Below are 20,677 nucleotides of genomic sequence, written 5' to 3'. Positions count from 1 at the left end.
TGTTCTTTTCTTCCCACAGTTGCTCTCAGTCTAAAGTTTAAATTTCAATTAAATTCGTCGATTAAGTAGTACATAATCTCAATCTTGTAATTACCTCATTATCACGCCAACAGGGGCTAGGAACTCCAATGCATTTCAACCTCCTTTTGTCACCATTGTGTGATGATCAGGAATCGAACTTAAGAACGTGCTGATGTGTAGAATAAGATTTAGTTATCATTGCTTTGATAACTTAATCTGCTAGCATTTCAGTTCGATTTTTTATGATAAGTAACTTCATCCTATTTGTTTGCACTTGATAATTTTTGCAATAGAAGTCTGTGAAAGCATTTTTCACAACCGCATAGATAAATTAAAGCAATAAAAATCACGATTAACGACCAAAAACTCCTAAAATAACTCACAACCGTAGCCTTGTTACTAGAACATTATTTCGATTGAAAACCCTCACTATAGTATCACATCCCGACCCGGGTCCCCACCATATTAAACCCTCACTATAGTATCACATCCCGACCCGGGTCCCCACCATATTCTTGGCTCGACTCCATCGTAGCACAATATTGTCCACTTTGGGCCCTGACCATGCCCTCACAGTTTTGTTTCTGGGAACTCAGACGAGAAATTCCCAGTGGGTCGTCCATCCTGAGATTGCTCTTGTGCGAACTACTCACTTAACTTCGGAGTTCCTATGGAACCCGAAGCCAGTGAGCTCTCAAAAGGCCTCATGCTAGGTAGAGATGAAAATATACATATAAGGCATAGAGGATTCACACCCCTGGGCGATGTGGGATGTTACAATCCACCCTCCTTAGGGGCCCAACGTCCTCGTCGGCACACTTCCGGCCAGGGATTGGTTCTGATACCAAATTGTCACATCTCGCCTCGGGCCCCCACCACATCCCGGGCTCGACTCCACCGTAACACGATATTGTCCGTTTTGGGCCCCGACCATGCCCTCACGATTTTGTTTCTGGGAACTCACACGAGAACTTCCCAGTGGGTCACCCATCATGGGATTGCTCTCGCGCGCTACTTGCTTAACTTCGGAGTTCCGATGTAACCCGAAGCCAGTGAGCTCCCAAAAGGCCTCATGCTAGGTAGAGATTGGAATATACATATAAGGCATAGAAGGTCCACACCCCTAAGATATATGGGATGTTACAATAGCCTCAAGATTAATCAAAATGCATGGCTTCAAGATTCTTCACCACTTGATTCATCATTCTATACTTTTTAATTTGACACACAGGGTGAACTTTACGAACAATGCAGTCTTCCATGATCTTTCTAAGCAAGTTAATATGATATTGTGGGACGTGAAAACAGAGACTGAAAAGTCACTAAGAATACACATTGCCAAGCAAATCCTATCCTTCAACAGTAGCGTCCTTGAAGATGCTCTCGAAATCTTCCACATTCCTAGGATTGCTAACAAGTCGAGCTTACAATTCTGAGGATACTGTGGGTATGAACAGGGTAAGAACGATTTTTCTTTTGAGGTTTAGTCTTCTTTTTACTGAATCAAATCAATAATAATGATAAGTAGTATTTATTCATGTATTATGATTATTATTATTATTATCATTATTATTTCAGCTTACTTTTCTTCAACATTATTATGGTGTTTGAGCATACTACAAAAGCAAATGTTGAGCATTATTATTATTATTATTAAGATGATGATGATCATCATCATCATCATTTTATTAATACTAATAATAATAATAATTGATACATGATGATGATGATCATCACCATCATTTTATTAATACTAATAATAATAATAATAATAATCATCATCATCATCATTATTTCAGCCTACTTTCCTTCAACATTATTATCGTGTTTGAGCATACCATGAAAACAAATGTTCGAGCAAACCTGCATGATAATCATTATTTCAGCATACCGTCCTTCAAAATTATTGTGGTGTTTGAGCACACTACGAAAGCAAACGTTCGAGCAAATCTACATGATACATATTGAGTATCATTATAGTGAAATGGCCAACTATATAGCGTTCCATCTCGCCGACCTTGCCATTCACGTTGTCGTTCATCTTCTTCGATTGAAACCGCGGGAAAGTTCAAAGTTTTTTTTTTTTTTTGGTCTGTGTCTGTCTGCTTTTATGAACACTTCTTGTTGTATTAGGTAGGAGTGGCAAAGGAAACGGACGGACTCTGAGCCGTTAGATCATTACTGCAACGGACGGATGGATTCGTTTCAATTCAGTTCTAATGTCTACCATTGGATCACATCAAACATATCCAATGGCCCTTTTTTGTCTTGGGTCCAATTGAATCAACGAATGGATTCAATTCTATCCTCAACCGTTCGATCACATTAAATATATCCAACGGCCCTTTTTCGTCATGGATCCTCGTCAATTGGAGTTTGGGAAAGACACTTATGTCGTATTAAACTGATCAAATTTTGCATATTTTTAATAAATTTTCAAATATACCCCTACTTGCACTAAATAAAAAATAAATAAATAAAAGCTAATAAATGAGAATAAGGAGGCAAGTGTATTATACAGACCGTCATTTGGTCATTTGCTTATTGTTATTATTAAATTTCTAGTGGTAGTTCTGTTTTAAGATGTTGAAAGAAGACCAAAGTCCGAATACAAAGTAAATGTCATACTCTTTTTCTTTCCTTATATAGTTACATATCTTTGTTAATTTTATCATTCGGATTTGAAAAAACGAAAAACAATTAAAGAATATGAGTAAACAACTAAACACAGATGTGAAGAAAGAGAAAAAATGTGTGAAAATCATTTTCTAGAGAATTCTCCTCGATAGAATAACAAAAAAAAAAAAAAGACAATTGGTTCCTACATTGAATGAAGACAGATTTGGGGTCACTTAGCAGATAACTTGTCCAACTAATTAGAAGAAAGAAAGTTTGATCTTTCCTTCTTGCTGGATAAGTTCATTGAAGCTGCCCCTTAAAAGCACCCTTCCTCCCACATCACACACACACACACACAGAGTCTCCGTCTCTCTGTCTCTCTGTCTCTCTGTCTCTTGCCAAGTTCCCACAGGCCACAGGTATGATGGTCTATCTTTCAACATTTTTTTTTTTAAAGTAGGCCCGTCCATGCCATGGTTCAGGATTTTTAGCCGTTGGATCTTTAACTAAGATTACAACGGTTAAAAATACAACAACTAAAAATCTTGAACTTTGAGTAAAGATACATCGATCATGGCATGAGCCGGTCTATTCTAAAATTTCTCTTGCAACAAGCTATTGTATATTACTGAGTGATTTTTGTTCTTCCTGCTCTTTTTAGGAGGTCTTGCAATCGATTAGCTAAAACGTGCTCATTTTCATCATCTCTACTCAGCTAAAAGGTACCCTTTTTTCTTCACAACCATCTGATTCTATAATCATAATTCACATATGCGAAGCAGACGGATCCATATATACTGACCACTCATTTTAATCCGACGGCCTTCATTAGTCTGTTCTACTAGTCCACCTCACACAAAGCAAAGATCCGAATCTCTCTCTATTTAACAACCCAGATCTCCAGATGCTTGAGCTCTGGACATAGAGATCAAGGGAGGATCTCGATTCCACATATGTAAATTTTTAAAGCAATCAGACGGTCCATCAATTTCACAAATGTCACAAACCCTTTGAAACTGATCAAATCAATTAATATCTAAATACACCGAAGTTTTGAGCCATCAAATTGGAATATTCTATCATACTTGTTAACTTCAACGTCCGCATCAAAATTGTAATGGCTCATACTTTATATGGTACAAGGAGGAATCTCCCTGCAAAGCATAAAGTAGAACGGTCCCTTATATGATGACAATTATACAAAGCTTTCAACCATTTCCAATGGTCTCCTTCAACATTCGTCCACTTGGATTCCAAATTAACAAAAACTAATTTAAACTATTAGGCTGGTGATTCGAGCTTCGAAGTCTTTAGCATAGAGAGAGCTCATCTGTTCTAGCCAAAATGTGACGACACCCCTCGTCAACCTAATTAATTAACTCACCAAACTTGAAATGGGAAAAAAACGAAAGAAATCAGAAGGGTAACTGTGAACACGAAAGTTCCTTGAAACAAGAAACAAGAATAACGTGTACAAAATAATATTTTTGGGTTTAATGATTTTGGGGTTACGATCTCTTTGTAATTTGATCCTCTGATTCTATCTCCGTAAGATGTAGATTTGTTGATCCAAGGGCCGTCGAGGCTTGATCTTGGATGAACAGTTGTAAGTTTCTTCAAGGGCCTTCGTGGCTTTGATCTTGAAGGTTGATGGAAGTTTCTTCAAGGGCCTTCAGGGCTTGATCTTGAATGTTGATGGATGAGCGGATCTTCAAGGGCTTTTAGGCTTGATCTTGAATAACAGTTGGTTTTCTTCAAGGGCCGTCGAGGCTTGATCTTGAATGAACAGTTGGTTTTCTTCAAGGGCTTTTAGGCTTGATCTTGAAGAATAGATGTGTGGATTTGTTTGTTGATCCAAGGGGCCGTCGGGGCTTGATCTAAGGATGAACAGTTGATGAATGGATCTTCAAGGGGCGTTGGGCTTTATCTTGAAGAATGGGTGTATGGGTTTGTTAAGGTCGTTGATCCAAAGGGCCGTTGGGGCTTGATCTTAGGATGAATGAATGATGAATGATGAACGCTTTCTTCAAGGGCCGTTGGGGCTTGATCTTGAATAATGGTTGTGTGGATTTCTTCAAGGGCTTTTGGGCTTGATCTTGAAGGTTGATGGATGAGCGGATCTTCAAGGGCTTTTGGGCTTAATCTTGAAGAACGATTGGATGTGTGGATTTGTTGAGGTTGTTGATCCAAAGGGCCGTTGGGGCTTAAGCTTAGGATGAACGGATGATGAATGATAAACACTTTCTTCAAGGGCCGTTGGGGCTTGATCTTGAATAATGGTTGTGTGGATTTCTTCAAGGGCTTTTGGGCTTGATCTTGAAGGTTGATGGATGAGCGGATCTTCAAGGGCTTTTGGGCTTAATCTTGAAGAACGATTGGTTTTCTTCAAAGGCCGTCGAGGCTTGATCTTGAATGAACAGTTGGTTTTTCTTCAAGGGCTTTTGGGCTTGATCTTGAAGAATAGATGTGTGGATTTGTTTGTGCTGTTGATCTAAAGGGCCGTTGGGGCTTGATCTTAGGATGAACGATGAACACTTTCTTCAAGGGCCGTCGGGGCTTGATCTTGAGTTGGTGGAAGTTCTTCAAGGGCCATCGGGGCTTGATCTTGAAGGAGGATTTGACGAAGAATGAAGAGTGCTTTCTCCATTCTTCGGGATTCTTGGGAATTTGGGGGTTGGATGCTTGAGAGCTTTAGAGTTTCAAAGCTTCAAGGATTTTGGATGTGTGGGGAGTATTCTCTTCCATTTTGGGAGTAGAGAAATGTATTTGTGAATTGGTGTCTTTGTGAATTGGTTTTTGGTGTGTAGAGAAATGTATTTGTGAATTGGTTGATGCTTGATACCTTGATGGAGAAACCTATTTATAGGCTTTGAGAATGAATCACCACCACAAAAATATTTTTTTCCTTTCCAAGCACCATTGCCTAATTTTCCCACTTAATGCAATATTGAAATTGAAGTGGTGTAACTTATGGCCTAAATTCCCACTTAATACCATTTTAAACTTGAAGTGGTGTAACTTATGGCCTAATTTCCCACTTAACACCATTTTAAACTTGAAATGTGTATGCTTTGTCATTGCCCAAATGAGAAAAACTTGCTTTGATCCGTAATGGATTGAAGTGTGCTTGCCTTGTCATTGCCCAACATGAGAAGAAAAACTTGTTTTGATCCTCAATGGATTGAAATGTATTTGCCTTGTCATTGCCCAAATGAGAAAAACTTGCTTTGATCCGTAATGGATTGAAGTGTGCTTGCCTTGTCATTGCCCAACATGAGAAGAAAAACTTGTTTTGATCCTCAATGGATTGAAATGTGCTTGCCTTGTCATTGCCCAAAAATGAGAAGAAAAACTTGTTTAATCCTTCAAGGGTATTTCTTCCTATTTTGTTGAGTCACACGCCATGTGTACAATTTGTACAACACGTGGCGTATGCCATGTATGCCTTGACACGTCAAAACTTTAATGCATTGGTGAACATTTGTTTCACCGAAATTTCGATGTCTACAGTAACTGCAAAATCTTTTGATTAAAAGCCTCTCATAATAACATTTGATGTATCGGATCGTGGTCCCAATATACTAAAAAATCTGTATATGTATAGGAGCCACATCATTTGCATGATTGCTAAAGCTGTCAACTTGCTAGATTTGCATGGAACCATTTTTTTGGCTTGGAGAGCTTTTTCTCGTGATCCTTCTGAATCACTTTTAACCTTTTCTTGGTGGTGGGAACACACCACTAGTTTATTTGATGGTTTGTTAGGTGAGGTTTTCTTGGAAGTTTCTTGAAGACTTTGTACTTTTGTAGCTTCCTGTTGACCTCACACCATGTATACAAGTTCCATTTTTCGATCATAACTCGTCAACGTTTTCAGTTGTGTTTCTAAGCTGGTTTTGCACTGATTATTTAAGGAACAAGTGCTTTTGCAGTTTTGCTGAAAGCTTTGGTGCTTTTGGCTTAATTTATTGGAGAGGGAGATCCTCTGGTGAAAGCCAACAAGAGAAGGAGCTAGCTTGCACTGGTACGCACATCTCTCTCTCTCTCTCTCTCTCTCTCTCTCTCTCTCTCTCTTATGATTTCCGTTTTCTCGTTTTTTCTGTACGCACTCTTCTCTGTTTTTCTAGCCTTTGGATTAAACAAATGAAAGAATAATTAAAAGATATACATAAAGAGAAAACGAGAGTGTGAAATCCCTACCCTCTCTACCCTTATAAATTTCCTGTGGACTAGTTCTAAATGGATTGGCATGGTCTAATCACATAGAAATGGGTTCAAGGTTGGGGAATTTTCAATTTGGTCGTTGCATGTTTTGTTCTGTTATTTTCCACTATAAAAACGCTACAAATAGAGTAGTAAGGTTGAATTCTGCTTGAATTTAGGGTCAACATAACTGAAAGTTTTTCGCATCAGAGTTTTTTTAGTTTTATTTTTTGGCTATATATTTCAAAAAGATTAATTTTTAAGGAAATTTTGATTAAAAAAAAAAAAAAGAAGAGAAGTTTAGTGTTCTTTTTCCCCCAAATTCTTCCATAATTCTAATTGATATTTTGGTGAAGCATCCAGCAATGGTAGCTGAAAACAAACTTTGTAAGCATCAGTTTATGTAAACTTAATCAGTTGATTCTGTATTTTTATCTAGTTAGTGACGTTTTAGGATTTATATAGCTGACCCCACGTAATGAGATAAGGCTTCATCGTTGTTGTTGTTAATTCTGTATTTTTATCCGGGCAGTGCAGTAGACATGAACTGATTCTGTGTCTTTTATTTTGATATATTGGGATTAGTTTCTTCGGCGAAAATGGTAACTAGAACGGTGGATCTCCGATCAGATACGGTCACTAAACCATGCGAAACAATGCGGGCTGCAATGGCGTCGGCTGAAGTTGACGATGATGTACTCGGAGCTGACCCAACGGCATTCCGCTTAGAGTCAGAAATGGCAAAGGTCATGGGGAAGGAAGCGGCACTTTTTGTTCCGTCAGGCACAATGGGAAACCTCATCAGTGTACTTGTGCACTGTGACATCCGAGGAAGTGAAGTCATTCTCGGACACAATTCTCACATTCACATTTACGAGAATGGAGGCATCGCCACAATCGGTGGTGTGCACCCTAGAACGGTTAGAAACAACAAAGACGGAACCATGGATCTTGATGCGATCGAAGCCTCCATCAGAGATCCGAGAGGGGAGCTTGTGTATCCGACGACAAGGCTTATTTGCTTGGAAAATTCTCATGCAAAGTAAGGATTTATCATAATAGCCAAAAAACCACATTTTTGTGCAGATTAAGATATGCTAACGAAGTTATTAGTTTTTGTTGATGCACAAAACTGGGTGGACTTTTGAACAACGTAAAGTGTTAAGTTTGTGATCTTCGTGAGATTGCTCCGGTCACTAAGTGTAGACATATACGTAAAGGAGATAGATATGGTACTTGGGGCCATTTTATTTAATAGCTGGTGGACTGCTAAATACGTATGTCATGACTTGGGGTCATTTGATATTATGCCTATTTTGTTGGACTGAGAAAAGATGGTACTTGTTTATATTTTAATCTTGAGCTTATCCTTAATTAATCCTTAATTAATTTTCTAAGTTCAACTTGCATATATGTAGTCAAAGTTCTTCTCCCTTCTCATAAGAATCTTTAACTAAATTATTTTAAATGACCAAATGTGTTTGTTTCTCACTACCCCATATGTTATCCTTCATATGTTTGTTTTTCCTCGATTTGTGCATGTCATCCTTGCGCAGGGGTTGTGCTAATCTTCTGTCCCGTTCAAATGTTAACTAATGTTAGTATTCTTGTTTTTCTATTCCTCCACAGTTCAATGATTTTTATTTCTCCTATGAAGAATCTGCTCTATTTTCTTAATATCAAAATCGAATAACTTATATCAACTCAACAAGTCCTACATTTCAGTGAAGAATGTTCTCTTTGGATCCTCTAATTTCAAGAAAACTAGTTGCAAGATGCAGTGGATACTCCGAAATTTTGTTACGATTATACCTCTTTGAGCTTAAAAATTTAGGTCTGAAATGCCTTGTAACTTGTATAAGTGGTATGAATTTCCAAATGCAGCTGCGGTGGTAGATGCCTTACTGTAGAGTACACAGACAAAGTGGGAGAAATAGCCAAGAAACATGGTTTGAAGCTCCACATTGACGGGGCTCGAATTTTCAATGCATCAATTGTGAGTAAAGTTTCTCGCGCATTTAGTGTTTCAATCATCTGAAATCCTCTTTTCCTTTTGTGTGATTCTTGCAATTACCAACATCGCACATTACAGAATCCTCAGTGTCTAATGCAATATTCGTTTACAGGCACTCGGTGTTCCTGTTGATAGGCTTGTGCAGGCTGCTGATTCGGTTTCGGTATAATTCCTATATACGGCTTTTTAAGTAATCTTTATTCAGTCAAGTCCTCATGATACGCAATCATTAACCAGAACCTGATTGATGAACTAGGTATGTCTGTCAAAAGGTATTGGTGCTCCCGTTGGATCTGTCATTGTTGGTTCGAAAAGCTTTATTACTAAGGTACAACAAAATCCCTCTGTTAAAGATCAACATCACATCTTTTCGTTTTTCTTTGAAATTTGATTTGTTACTGTCTTCGGATCTTAGGCTAGAAGGCTCAAGAAAACCTTGGGCGGCGGAATGAGACAGGTTGGTATCCTTTGTGCTGCTGCTTTGGTCGGTTTACATAACAATGTTGCGAAGCTTGAGACTGATCACAAGAGAGCTAAGATTTTAGCAGGTACGTTCTGTCTACTCAATTCCATGTACCCTATTTGGCTGACAACCATCATTTTCTCTTCTCAAGCTCTATCTATGGCTTTTCTAATGTTTCCATCTTATAAATTCAGAGGGACTAAATCAAATCAAAGGACTGACTGTAGATGTCGCTTCCGTGGAGACCAACATTGTGAGTATTATAGTTTACTTAATTGGAGTGCAGTAGTTTTCTAACACGAGTTTGAATTTCAATAACCCTGCTTCGTTTCCATTGCAAATTGTAACGGCTTTTTTTATATAATCAGTTATACATACACGTCGAAGAGGGCTCAAATGTCACTACCGAAAAGCTAGTCAAGAACTTGGAAGAACACGGTATACTCATGATGCAAGAGAGCTCGTCAAGGTTTGCTTCACCTCTCAAATATCTCCGTATCACGATCCATATGCATTAAAATCTCTAGAACCAGTGGAAAAATATGTTAACTTGATCTCGGAATTTTCATTTTCTTTTCCCTCAGCATTAGGATCGTTATCCACCATCAAATCTCTGCAAGTGATGTGCAATACACTCTATCCTGCTTTCAGGTAAATTACACCACGTTCTACACCTTATTTCCAACTGCATTTTCTCTTTGCCCAAACTTACGTCTGAATTCTTTCTTGCAAATGTTACAGAAAGCTCTGACTGGTGGAGTCATTGAAGAAAATGGAAACTAATTGGAGACGCTCCATCTGCTTCGTTGAAGATGTTTAAAGCGTCGAGGGGCAGCAATAATTCCTTCTTCCCAAACCTGCTGGACACTTCTGTGCTTGTTGCATTTACAAGGTTTTATGGAGGGAGACTTTATCAATTTAATGTTTGTTTTCTTCTTCTTCTTGTTTTTAAGAAAAACATCATGGGGAAATGCTAGCTAGCTCTCTGTTCTCAGTATTATTCCCTTACTACCTATCAACGTTTTAAATCGCAATACCTCATCGCGTTGCAGATTATATACGCTGTGCTATAGCTTAAGCATCAACACATTGTAGCGTAAGCTTTTGAAAATAAATATAAATATATATGTATATATTATGTCTGAAAAATATTTTACATGATATAGAACTAAAATCCATTGCCTTTTGGGAACAACGTGTTGTAAGTTGTGACACTACGGGAGCTACGTGAGACTTCCGCGAAGGTAAGCCCGCTATGTTAAGAAAAAAAAAAATGGCCGCGACGCGATGTAGTTTGCGACATTTCCACTATTTACTATTATCTTTGAAAGACTTTTCTTGCTATTTCACTTTGGAGTTGAGACTAATGGCCCGGAAAATTTATATCAAATGTTATATTTGAGTCAAATCCCTTTGGTGTTAATACAGACTCGTGTTTGAATTTAGGTATTGCTAACGATCAAAATTGTAAGGTTAACAAACTATAACAATGAACTCATGGTGAGCTTCGTATATAGATCGTACTAAATTGGACCCTAAAATGTAAGTAGTTCACTGTTTAAAACCGGACTACGTCTACTGTGTCGCTGATATATATTAACTTCAGGGCTAAAATAGTGTTACATTCACTCCTCTTTCTTTATTTGTCCAACCCCCATATTGGAGGATTTCACCCCCTTATATAGTCCTTCCTACCTTGGAGCCTCTTAATCTTTGCATTTAATGCGCCACCAACTTGGACTAACGTGCTGACATCTTTCCATCCATTCGGCCAGGCTTCTGACAGTGAAGTGACATTTTGACATTGGGGATGGCATGCCTTTTTAGGTTTATGCATGCCGAGTGTCCCACCCGAACCTCCGTTATCCTATCCGGTCTCGCCAAGCGTTGTCCTGACCATTTTTATATCCCATTCTAGGCCTCTGTTGTTTTGCAAGTCGCTACTTAGTCGGAATGACACTTAAGTAAACCTGCCCTTAAGAACTTGTGCCATAAAGCTATCAGTATGCCTTTCCAGTGGTCAGATGACTCTTTTTCCATCTTGGTCATCTCGAGCGCTCGAGATGTCTTCCTTTGAACCCCTTGGGCACCTTAGTCTCCCTTGGGCCTGAGCTGTTTTTTTTTTTTTCAAAAACTTGGGCCTGCGCTGTTTAGTGGGCCTAAAAGCACCCAAAGTTAACATGTATAACTTTAGAGTCAAAACTGGGAAGGAGAGAGAGCGAGGAAGAGAGAGAGAACTCATATTAAATTCCAACTTTTATTTTTTCAACAGTGTTAGTTGAAGTTAAGTCTAAAGGACATATGTTACTTAAGTAAAGACGCCACAAAGGGTTTAATCTATATATGATATACGTAAACGGTCTTATCATTTGTTGACAAAAATAATTAGTCTATTAAATTTTTAAGGAAAAAAAACTAATATAAAAAACTAATGGGCTTTAGAACATAGGCATGACATTTCAAGAATGCCTTATTAGGTTTCAAGATTGATTTTGAAGAAATTGGTAAAGATGAAATAAAATAGTCAGCTCATTGTTTTTTTTTTTTTTTTACCAAAAAAAAAGAAAAAAATTCACTATTGAGCTTTCACGAAAACAGTTTTGTGGACATTAAGCAAAATGTTATAAGTTGTTTGGGTGAGCTCATTATTTAGAGCATTTATAATGAGGGTTTTATCCTTCTTGATGTTACCACATTTAAAATTTTCGTGAGAAATTTCATTTCTAATAGACAGAAAAATGGAATTATATCCGCTACTTAGACTGTCAGTTTCTTTCCTTGGGTAGCAAAACATAAGACAACATCCAAGTCCAAAAAGCATTGGGTCCCATGAAAATGGTAGTAGCCAATGTGAACCGAATTATGTCATTTTCCTCTCCCCCGCTTACGAATACATTTATACTCTATTTTTATTATACATATTTTTGTTTTAAAGGTCCTCCTCCATTTTTTTTTAATTTTTTTTTGTATGTTTAATACTTAAGATATAAAATGATTATGATGCAACAACTTCGAGGACAATGGTTGGGTGTCATTTGTATCCAATATAAGGGAATTGGATCCCCTCGTGAGCAAATGGTAGGGATCCTCATGACCACACAATACGGGCCGTTGGATTTTGATCCAACGGCTACAATTATTATAACTTTTAGAAGGACCCCCTGTTTGTAGTCGTTGGATCAAAATCCAACGGCCCGTGTTGTGTGGTCATGAGGATCCCCACCATTTGCTCACGAGAGGATCCAATTCCCAATATATGCATTGTTGTATGCCAATGGAAGGTTATGTATTTAGCAATGGAAGCTTATGTATTCCATGGTTGGGCCATTACAGTTTAGTGGTTGGGAGGTCTTTGAGAATAAAAGAATTGGAGCTTATGTATTCTGAAGTTAATATGATAATGATATTAGAGCTAACGATCTAACGGGTTAGATTGAGATGAGAAATCTGATCTCATTGTTAGTGGAAGGGAAATCTTATTTTGTCTGATTTAGGAGAATGTGCTAATCAGAAAAATAAACCAACAGTTGAGATTGAGATAAGATAATTCAATCTAATAGTTGTTATAAAATGAAATCTTGTCTTGTCTAATTTCAAATAAACAAATCAACGAATGAGAATAAGATAAGAGAACCTAATAGTTGTTATATGGCCCTTCATTGGAAATATTCATTTTTAAGACCCCAAAGATTCTTCGAGATTCTAAAATAAACTATATTCACTACTTTTTTTAGTCTCATAGAAAGTCCCTCATTGAGATGCTCTTAGGCCATCTCCACCTGAATGATGGTCAAAGGGCTCCCCTTAGCCCTATAGCTCTACAATAAATTATATTTTAATGAACAGTGTTAGACTATATTTTATATTATCTCCAACCGAGGGGGTCAAAGAGTTATAGGCCAAACATAATTTATTATTTTAATTGAATTAATATGGTTAATTAAATTAAACTATCATATTAAAATAAGGTTTTTGAACATATTTTGAATGTCATTTGTCGCCAAATGAATAAGTCTCCATATTTCTTATCTTTATATAATCTCAATAATTATTTGAATATGATTTCAAGTGACACGTGTCGCTAACGTGAATAACTCTCCAGATTTCTTATCTTTATGTAATCTCAATAATTTTTCGGATAAGATTTTGAGTGACACGTGTAGCTAAAGTGAAAAGTATGTGAGAAATGGTGTAGGAATGACTTAGGTATTTATAGGAAAAAAATTTTAAATTCATCCAAAAATAAAATTCAAATTCCAACGATAACATGACGGCAACATGACATCAGCTAGCCGTTGCTAGTTGAAGCCAGGTAGCCGTTGGCATTCAAAGGGATGGGCTGGAGGGCTGGCAAAATGTCAAGCTTGACATTCTGGCGCTAAAGAGCTAGTTGGAAATGGCCAGCTCGCTGGCCTGATTTGGGGGTTTTGGCTATGTGGGGCTCAAAAGCACTTTGGCCTAACCCTCGGTTGGAAACGATTTTCATGTCATTTCAAGTTATTTTTAACCTTATGGTCCTTTGGCCGAGTCGGCTGAAGCCCCCAAATGGACATTTAAGCAAAAGTTGGACAATTTTTCGAAGGGGTTAATTTTCGTGATTGATATTTTGAACGACGAACGTCACGACACACTTGGAAAGTGATATGATGGGAGCCACGCATAAGAAACTTGGATTAGAGATTGGTAGCCACCAAGACAACGGCGTAGGCCACCATCTTGCTCGTCTAACTGATCTGTGTTGGTCATTCGTGCTACCACCAGCTTGTAATTTGTAATTTTGTATCAGTTGATTTAGGCCCTGGTCACCCTGTCTACCTTTGTAATGGTTCTGTTTCTATATTAATGCATTTCTATCTTTTTCATAAAAAAAATAAATGTTTAACCATCTTCAAGGATGAAGTCAGAGATATGTATGAATGTGGGCATCTTTAAACAACAAAGTCACAAATTAAAAAGCACAAAAATATACTAAACAAAACACTTGTATACTAGTCTATAAGGTTTTTCATATAACTTATCACAATATTCATCGATGCGTTTTTATGTTTTGAAAGCATTGCATAACAACCTTATTACCAATATCATCAAATATCTCTCTCTACAAAAATAATCATGTTATCATTTATCTATTAATCTCTGATACAATTTCACAATCGATCTTCATAAATTTCATGACCGAAAATGCTCTTTTAATAATAAAAATAGCATATGAAAGAATTAATATTAATATTACAAACAACTGAAAGAGTACATTTTTTTTTTCACACACAAAAAAAAATGAGCTGGGGCATCTGCGCCCTCTGAGCCTAAGTGGCTCCGCCCGTGACCATCTTGGTGGAGGGATTCACCATGTTACAGGTCAAAATCTATTTAAGTTACTGTGTTTTAAATTGAGCCAATTTGCCCACTGTGTTGTTAGGGTCTCTACTAGGTCTAGCGTAGTGGCGAGAATCGGTATGGTGACGATGGGAGTAGATCTGCAGGTGTGTTCAGAGTTCGATAGATGTATCCTAAACAAAATGTATAATAAAAGAGTTTTTTAGCATGGATTCAAAGTAATTAAAAATTAGACCTATTTCAAAAGTTGAAAATCACTAAAAATTAGACATATTTCAAATTTTCCCTATAATAATAAATGGTATGCAATTGCTAGACAACTGTTATTGTAAATTTGTAATCAAATTAGGTGAAGTGATTTTCACACATCATTTTAGCTCTTTACACATTTCTTCTTTATTTATGGTTATTAGATTTAATAAGTCAAACAAAATTAGTGATCATGATTAAATAAGGATTATAAAGTTAAAAATGGTATGTGAAAATCACTTTCTTTAATTAATAACCGAGTTGGGAATTTGGGCACATAAAAAAAAAAACAAAAATAAATTAATGAACTAGGGAACCAGCTAGGGATGCTGTTGTTTTGGACATCATAGAAATAATTTTCTATCAATCATATAAAGCAAACTAATCTCAACACACGTTATAAGCCAAAAAAAAGGATTAACAAAAACATTTTGATTGTCTGCTAAAAGCAGAAGTATTCGTTAGTTTCTGGTAATTTGCATGCATGCGATAGCTAGAGAGTCAATTCTAAAAGGACATGAACACGAGATAGTTTTTTGGATGAGAGTTTATGGGGAATTTGCTATGAAGGTTCCTCGTTAATTTGTTGCTTTCTTGATTGTTTGTTTACAATCTTGGGACTTTTGAGCAGCACTCGCTCTCCATCTTTCCAGGGCCACAAAATGTATTGACAACTCTTGCCTCTTAATTTGCCCTTTTCTAAGATTAATTAAGATTTTTCCTCAATTTTAGCACTAATCTAATGTAAGATAAATTAAATTACGAAGAGGATGATTCAAACTTGAGATGGGAAAGAGCACACCTATTTTAGGGCTTGTTGAAGTACTTTTAAAATGAATTAAAATGTCTTTATAAAAAAAAATGTTTTTAGGTTCTAAAAACATGTGAAATGTTTTCTACAAGAAGCACTAGTTATGTGCTTCTTCTAAGAAACACTTTAAGTGCTTTTGCAAAATTCACTTGCACTATTACGAAGGATTGGTTCTAATAATATTTTTACAAAAGCACTTTCAGTGTTTTTAAAAACAATTTCAAACGAGCACTTAATTATCTTAGCTTGAAATAATTTTATTTAGTATTATTTTTACCAACTCATTTTGTTCCCTAATAAGAGACCGTGATTGGGCCACGGAAATTAAAGAGTGTTAATTTGTTTGTGCGTTATCTGCAAATGTGTTCCATTTTTTTAGCACAATGCTTGCTATAAGATGAATAATTAAGCTAGCAAACCTATGCAGTTATTGGTTCTAACATACTAGGACCAGTACTTGGAAGTTTATTGGGTGGCCCAATATTATAACAAAATTGTGGTAGTGCAAACTTAAATGATGGTTTGAGATTCCAAATGCGGGAAGTCTGTTCCTTACCAAAAGTAGGAGGATGTAGAAGATTATCCATTTTTTTAGTATGAAATTTTTATTCTCCATTTCGAACAATTTTTAGTGTAATTTAAACATGGTATTTCACTAAAATTAAAGGATACGGATTTGTTAGTTATTACTATGCTCTAGAAACGAGATTTATTAACAATGTCATGATGTCATCTACTTTTTTTATAATACGTGAAATGATATACTATGTAACTTATGTTGTTGGTACCCATAAAAAAGCTTCCTTAATTTCTTAGCTAGCTAGTTAGTTTTCTTTTTCTTACTTTTACTAATCTTTGATTGATTAGTGCGTAATTACCGTTGACAATCAGGCTCGCTGTCAGCAAAAGCACCCTAAACTTACCACAAGTCTATTGTCCCTTAAACTCGACAAATAAATTCCTTCAAAGTAATTCCCCAACAATTAATTGGAAACCACAAGTAATTCTTCTTTCATGCAGAAAGATTTTTTTTGTGTGTTGGAAACACAGTTTAGTATATTAACTATCATAATACAAGTAGTTAATTTTTTTTTAAATATTTAACTATTTTTATTATAATACTAGTATATCAAACAGTATTTTTAGCACATTGAAAATTTTCTCTTGACGAAATATAATTTTTCTTGACTACAATCATGGTACATCTTTTGGATGGGATCATTGAGACTTTGGATGAGATCATTGAGATGGGGGAAAGGTAATTGCTTTGAAATTTCCTGCATGTATATGGTCCAGCATTAATCAATCTGTTGCTATATAACTTGCCATCAAATGCATCTGTTCGTTCTCAATTACTTCGCACAAAAAGAAAAGCAACCTTCGATAATGACCCCCCATGCGGTGGATAGACTTTTTATGTCATGGATATTTACGAAAATATTGTACAACAATTATTAATGTTGACAAAAAAAATTACGCTAACTGGACTTAAGTATCAAACTAATTACAAATATATATCATTATCACGTAGCAACTCAAATTTAAAACTACTTTATCCGAAGAAAAACAATAATTACTAAGTTAAAAGCTAGTTGGTACCCTTGTGCAGTACATAATTGACACATATGTCAATTTGTGTTTAATAATTTTTGGCTTCACCATACTCGACAATTAAGGTTGCTTCATACTCAGCTCGTTAACAAGTTGATATTAACCAAACTCTTAAACTTGTTTCAAGGGAATGTAACTCCGTTCACAATTTTAATTACGGTTTTATTATATGTTTATCATGTGTCAAGAAGTTACATCATAGATCGATAAGGTATAGGTATTTTGATGCAACGCAACAAAAACAAAAGGATATCAACCGAAAACCTTAGGATATAAAAGATATCCCTATAATATAAGAGTTTGGAGTGCAACAACCTCAAAGTTTAATTATTATATATCGGTAATTATTCTACAGTCTTCCTCTTCTAAGATCCTTATTTTGAGAAATTGTATGGACCAAATGCATATTAACCAAAAGTTTATATTAGTTTAGATCAAACTGTTTAAAATATTTGACAATTTAATAAATAAAAAAACCAACTTAAAATCCACGAAACAAAAGAAACTTATTTTATTGTTTTGCTTTTATAGCAACATGAAACTTTAGAGTGGTTGAAATGATGTCTCGTCGGAATAATAAAATATAAAAAAACCCTATAATCGTCAAGAAACAGAATATGAACATAAAAAATAAATAAATAAAATCTCACATGTACACAAAAAAAAATGATTTTGACTCTTCTTGTAGTTCTCTTATAAACAACGCATTATGGACCAAAATTGAAAAAATTGAATTTAAGGGTTCAGGAATACAAAGAATGAATTAAGTTGTTCCTAAACTTACACCAATTGAACTACTTTTTGATCCACTCAACCATCAGTTTTTTTGTCTATGATATTAAGGGAGATGGGTTTAAGTTAAACTATCTAATACGTTATACGTTAACCATCATTTTTATCAAGCTCGTTATTGATGAAAGTCAAATATAAAATTTTACTTATAAATGAAGAAAATATCATTATATCTTAGTACTAGTGAGTTAATGACACACAATATGTATCTTTGGATCACATTTGATAAAGATGATTGATTTAGATATGACTATTCATTGTATCAAAAGTATTTTAAAGGAAGAAATTAATGACAATTTTTTTGTTTTGTCAAGTTAAAGAGGTTACTCATAAATAGTAATTGTCCTTTTCAATTCTACTATTTTTATGAAGGTTAATAGAAATATCTTTTTTATATAAGTAACCTTAAATAAGAAATTGGTCGTCCAATTTTTTTAAATGCTTTTAATATATTGAATAGTCAAGTTAATTCTCTCTATGAAATAAAACATTAATGTGATAATTCACTTCTCATTTTCAAAATTTTTTTATCAAAAGAAGTTAATCTCTTAAATAAAAAAATAAAGAAAAAAATGTAGTGGGACGGTTGTGTGATTGCATGCACGCGCATAAGAGAGGGAGTGTTGGTGTTCATATATAAATGTCAGTGAGCCAATGGTCACCATCAAGGTCTGCCCACTGCCTAACTTGTCCTAGTAAGGCAAAACACATTTCCTGTTAACTTTACTTCTTCCTGCTAACTTTATTTCAACTCTCAGTCCTCAACAACGCAGACTCTGCAACCCCTCTCTCTTCCCTTCCTTTCATCATTCATCACTCTTCAAGTCTTGAGATCTTTAAATCTTGACTACTACTACAAATCTGTCTCAATCTCTCTCTCTCTCTCTCTAACTCTATTAGTAGTTGAGTAATCTCAGTTTGAAGCTGTTCCTTGTAAGAAATCATCCATCTTCTTGCGGCAGCACTTGACTGTTTTTCAAACTAAGTTTTCCCCAAAACAGATAGTAATCATGATGAAGTAGATTCTTCTCTATTTTCCTTAAGATCCCAAATCCAAGTTTAATTAAGTTCCAGAACCCCCCACTTTTTTCCAATTGATTCCCTATCTCTCTCCATCTGACAAATTATATTTATGGAAGCCATGCAAAATCTAGCATTTATCTTCTTTTGGGTAAGTTAATAACTTCATCATTTGCACTTATTTTGATACCACAGCTGAAGTCACTCTCTCTCAACTCATCCAAACAAGCAAAACCTCTCTCTCTCTTGAAGCACTACCATTGGTCCATTAGTCTCACTCATCACCTATGCACAAGTAGCTAGCTAGACGAGAGAGAGAGAGAGAGAGAGAGAGAGAGAGAGAGAGAGATACCCTAGAGTAAGAGAGATCAAGATCCTAGAGAGAAACCCTACAAATTTCACCCTCCAAATAACCAAAATCTCACCTTTCGTTTTCCCATGGATTTAATTTCAAACCCTATTTCCAACAACCCCAGCATAACCTTTGAAACCCCTATAATCAACAATAACATGGCCATGATCTCTCCTCCATCCTCAGCAATATCCACAACCCCCACCACTCCCAGCCGCTACGAAAACCAAAAGCGGCGGGACTGGAACACCTTCTGCCAGTACCTCCGGAACCACAGGCCGCCGCTGTCGCTCCCGATGTGCAGCGGAGCCCACGTACTGGAGTTCCTCCGGTATCTCGACCAGTTCGGCAAAACCAAGATCCACAACCAGAACTGCCCGTTCTTCGGCCTCCCAAACCCACCTGCTCCCTGCCCCTGTCCGCTGAGGCAGGCGTGGGGCAGCCTGGACGCCCTCATTGGCCGCCTTCGAGCTGCCTATGATGAGCACGGCGGGAGGCCTGAAGGCAATCCCTTTGGAGCCAGAGCTGTGAGACTCTACTTGCGTGAAGTTCGTGATTTCCAGGCAAAGGCAAGAGGGGTTAGTTATGAGAAGAAGAGGAAGAGGCCCAACAATAACAACCCAAAGTCCAGCATGAGTACGGCCATGATCACAAGTTCTGCTTCTACAACTACAACAAGTTAGTCCGGAGGGAAGAAATTAAAGTAAAATTAATCAAAAATGCAGAAGCAGTCATTTGGGGTATAATATTCCTCTCTTTTCTTATATTATTCTATATATCTATATCGATGTATAAAATATTCTACCTAGTTAGATTGTTCCCTTTTTGTGCACAAAAAAGGAAATGGTCTAATGAACTCGTTTGTGATATGTTATTGAAATGTTGAAAGTGTTTCTTTTCTGTCTGAAAAAAGAAACGGAAATGCATACTTTTGGGTTTTGGGGCTTTGGCCCTTTTTGTGTTGCATGATTGTATTTGAAGCACAATATAAGATCATCAATGAATTAATAGATTTCCATTGTTATTCCTACCTTTTACATTAGTTATTTGTTTCTGGTTAGAATAAATATTTGACTATTCAAATGACGTGTAAGAGTTTCTATTCATAATTGTTTGTTGCTCTGATTGATCAAACTTCGTGGTTATAAACCACGCCACAAAGATTGCCTCTACAAAAATCATGGA

General features: G+C 36.3%; 2 protein-coding genes and 1 pseudogene across 4 annotated transcripts; 2 read left to right on the top strand and 1 right to left on the bottom strand.

The window, feature by feature from the left end:
• Positions 1-2,966: 2,966 nt before the first annotated feature.
• On the top strand, positions 2,967-10,453 carry LOC103954360 (low-specificity L-threonine aldolase 1). 3 transcript variants are annotated; one of them, XM_009366169.3, is made up of 12 exons: positions 2,967-3,059; positions 3,302-3,362; positions 6,573-6,664; positions 7,429-7,885; positions 8,728-8,839; positions 8,970-9,020; positions 9,114-9,185; positions 9,273-9,405; positions 9,515-9,573; positions 9,689-9,789; positions 9,905-9,971; positions 10,062-10,453. In XM_009366169.3, exons 4-12 carry the CDS (start codon positions 7,443-7,445, stop codon positions 10,101-10,103), a joined length of 1,080 nt encoding a protein of 359 aa, XP_009364444.2. In that variant the 5' UTR covers positions 2,967-3,059; positions 3,302-3,362; positions 6,573-6,664; positions 7,429-7,442; the 3' UTR covers positions 10,104-10,453. The 3 variants fall into 3 exon arrangements, with proteins under 3 accessions (XP_009364444.2, XP_048424510.1, XP_048424509.1); XM_048568553.1 differs by lacking the exon at positions 2,967-3,059 and having other exon boundaries at positions 6,555-6,664; XM_048568552.1 differs by lacking the exons at positions 2,967-3,059; positions 3,302-3,362 and having other exon boundaries at positions 6,523-6,664.
• LOC125470115 lies at positions 8,354-8,450 on the bottom strand (annotated as a pseudogene).
• Positions 10,454-18,877: 8,424 nt separating the features above from the next.
• Positions 18,878-20,516, top strand: LOC103954359 (protein LIGHT-DEPENDENT SHORT HYPOCOTYLS 1-like). Its single transcript, XM_009366167.3, has one exon. The coding sequence runs from the start codon at positions 19,579-19,581 to the stop codon at positions 20,173-20,175; it is 597 nt and encodes a 198-aa protein (XP_009364442.1). The 5' UTR covers positions 18,878-19,578; the 3' UTR covers positions 20,176-20,516.
• The last annotated feature ends 161 nt before the right edge of the window (positions 20,517-20,677 follow it).

The sequence above is a fragment of a genome, unplaced genomic scaffold (genome assembly GCF_019419815.1).
Source record: "Pyrus x bretschneideri cultivar Hongxiangsu unplaced genomic scaffold, Pyrus_bretschneideri_v1 Contig48, whole genome shotgun sequence".
Classification (NCBI taxonomy): domain Eukaryota; kingdom Viridiplantae; phylum Streptophyta; class Magnoliopsida; order Rosales; family Rosaceae; genus Pyrus; species Pyrus x bretschneideri.
The sequence above is the reverse complement of the archived record's forward strand: the minus strand, read 5'-3'. Positions and strand labels throughout refer to the sequence as shown.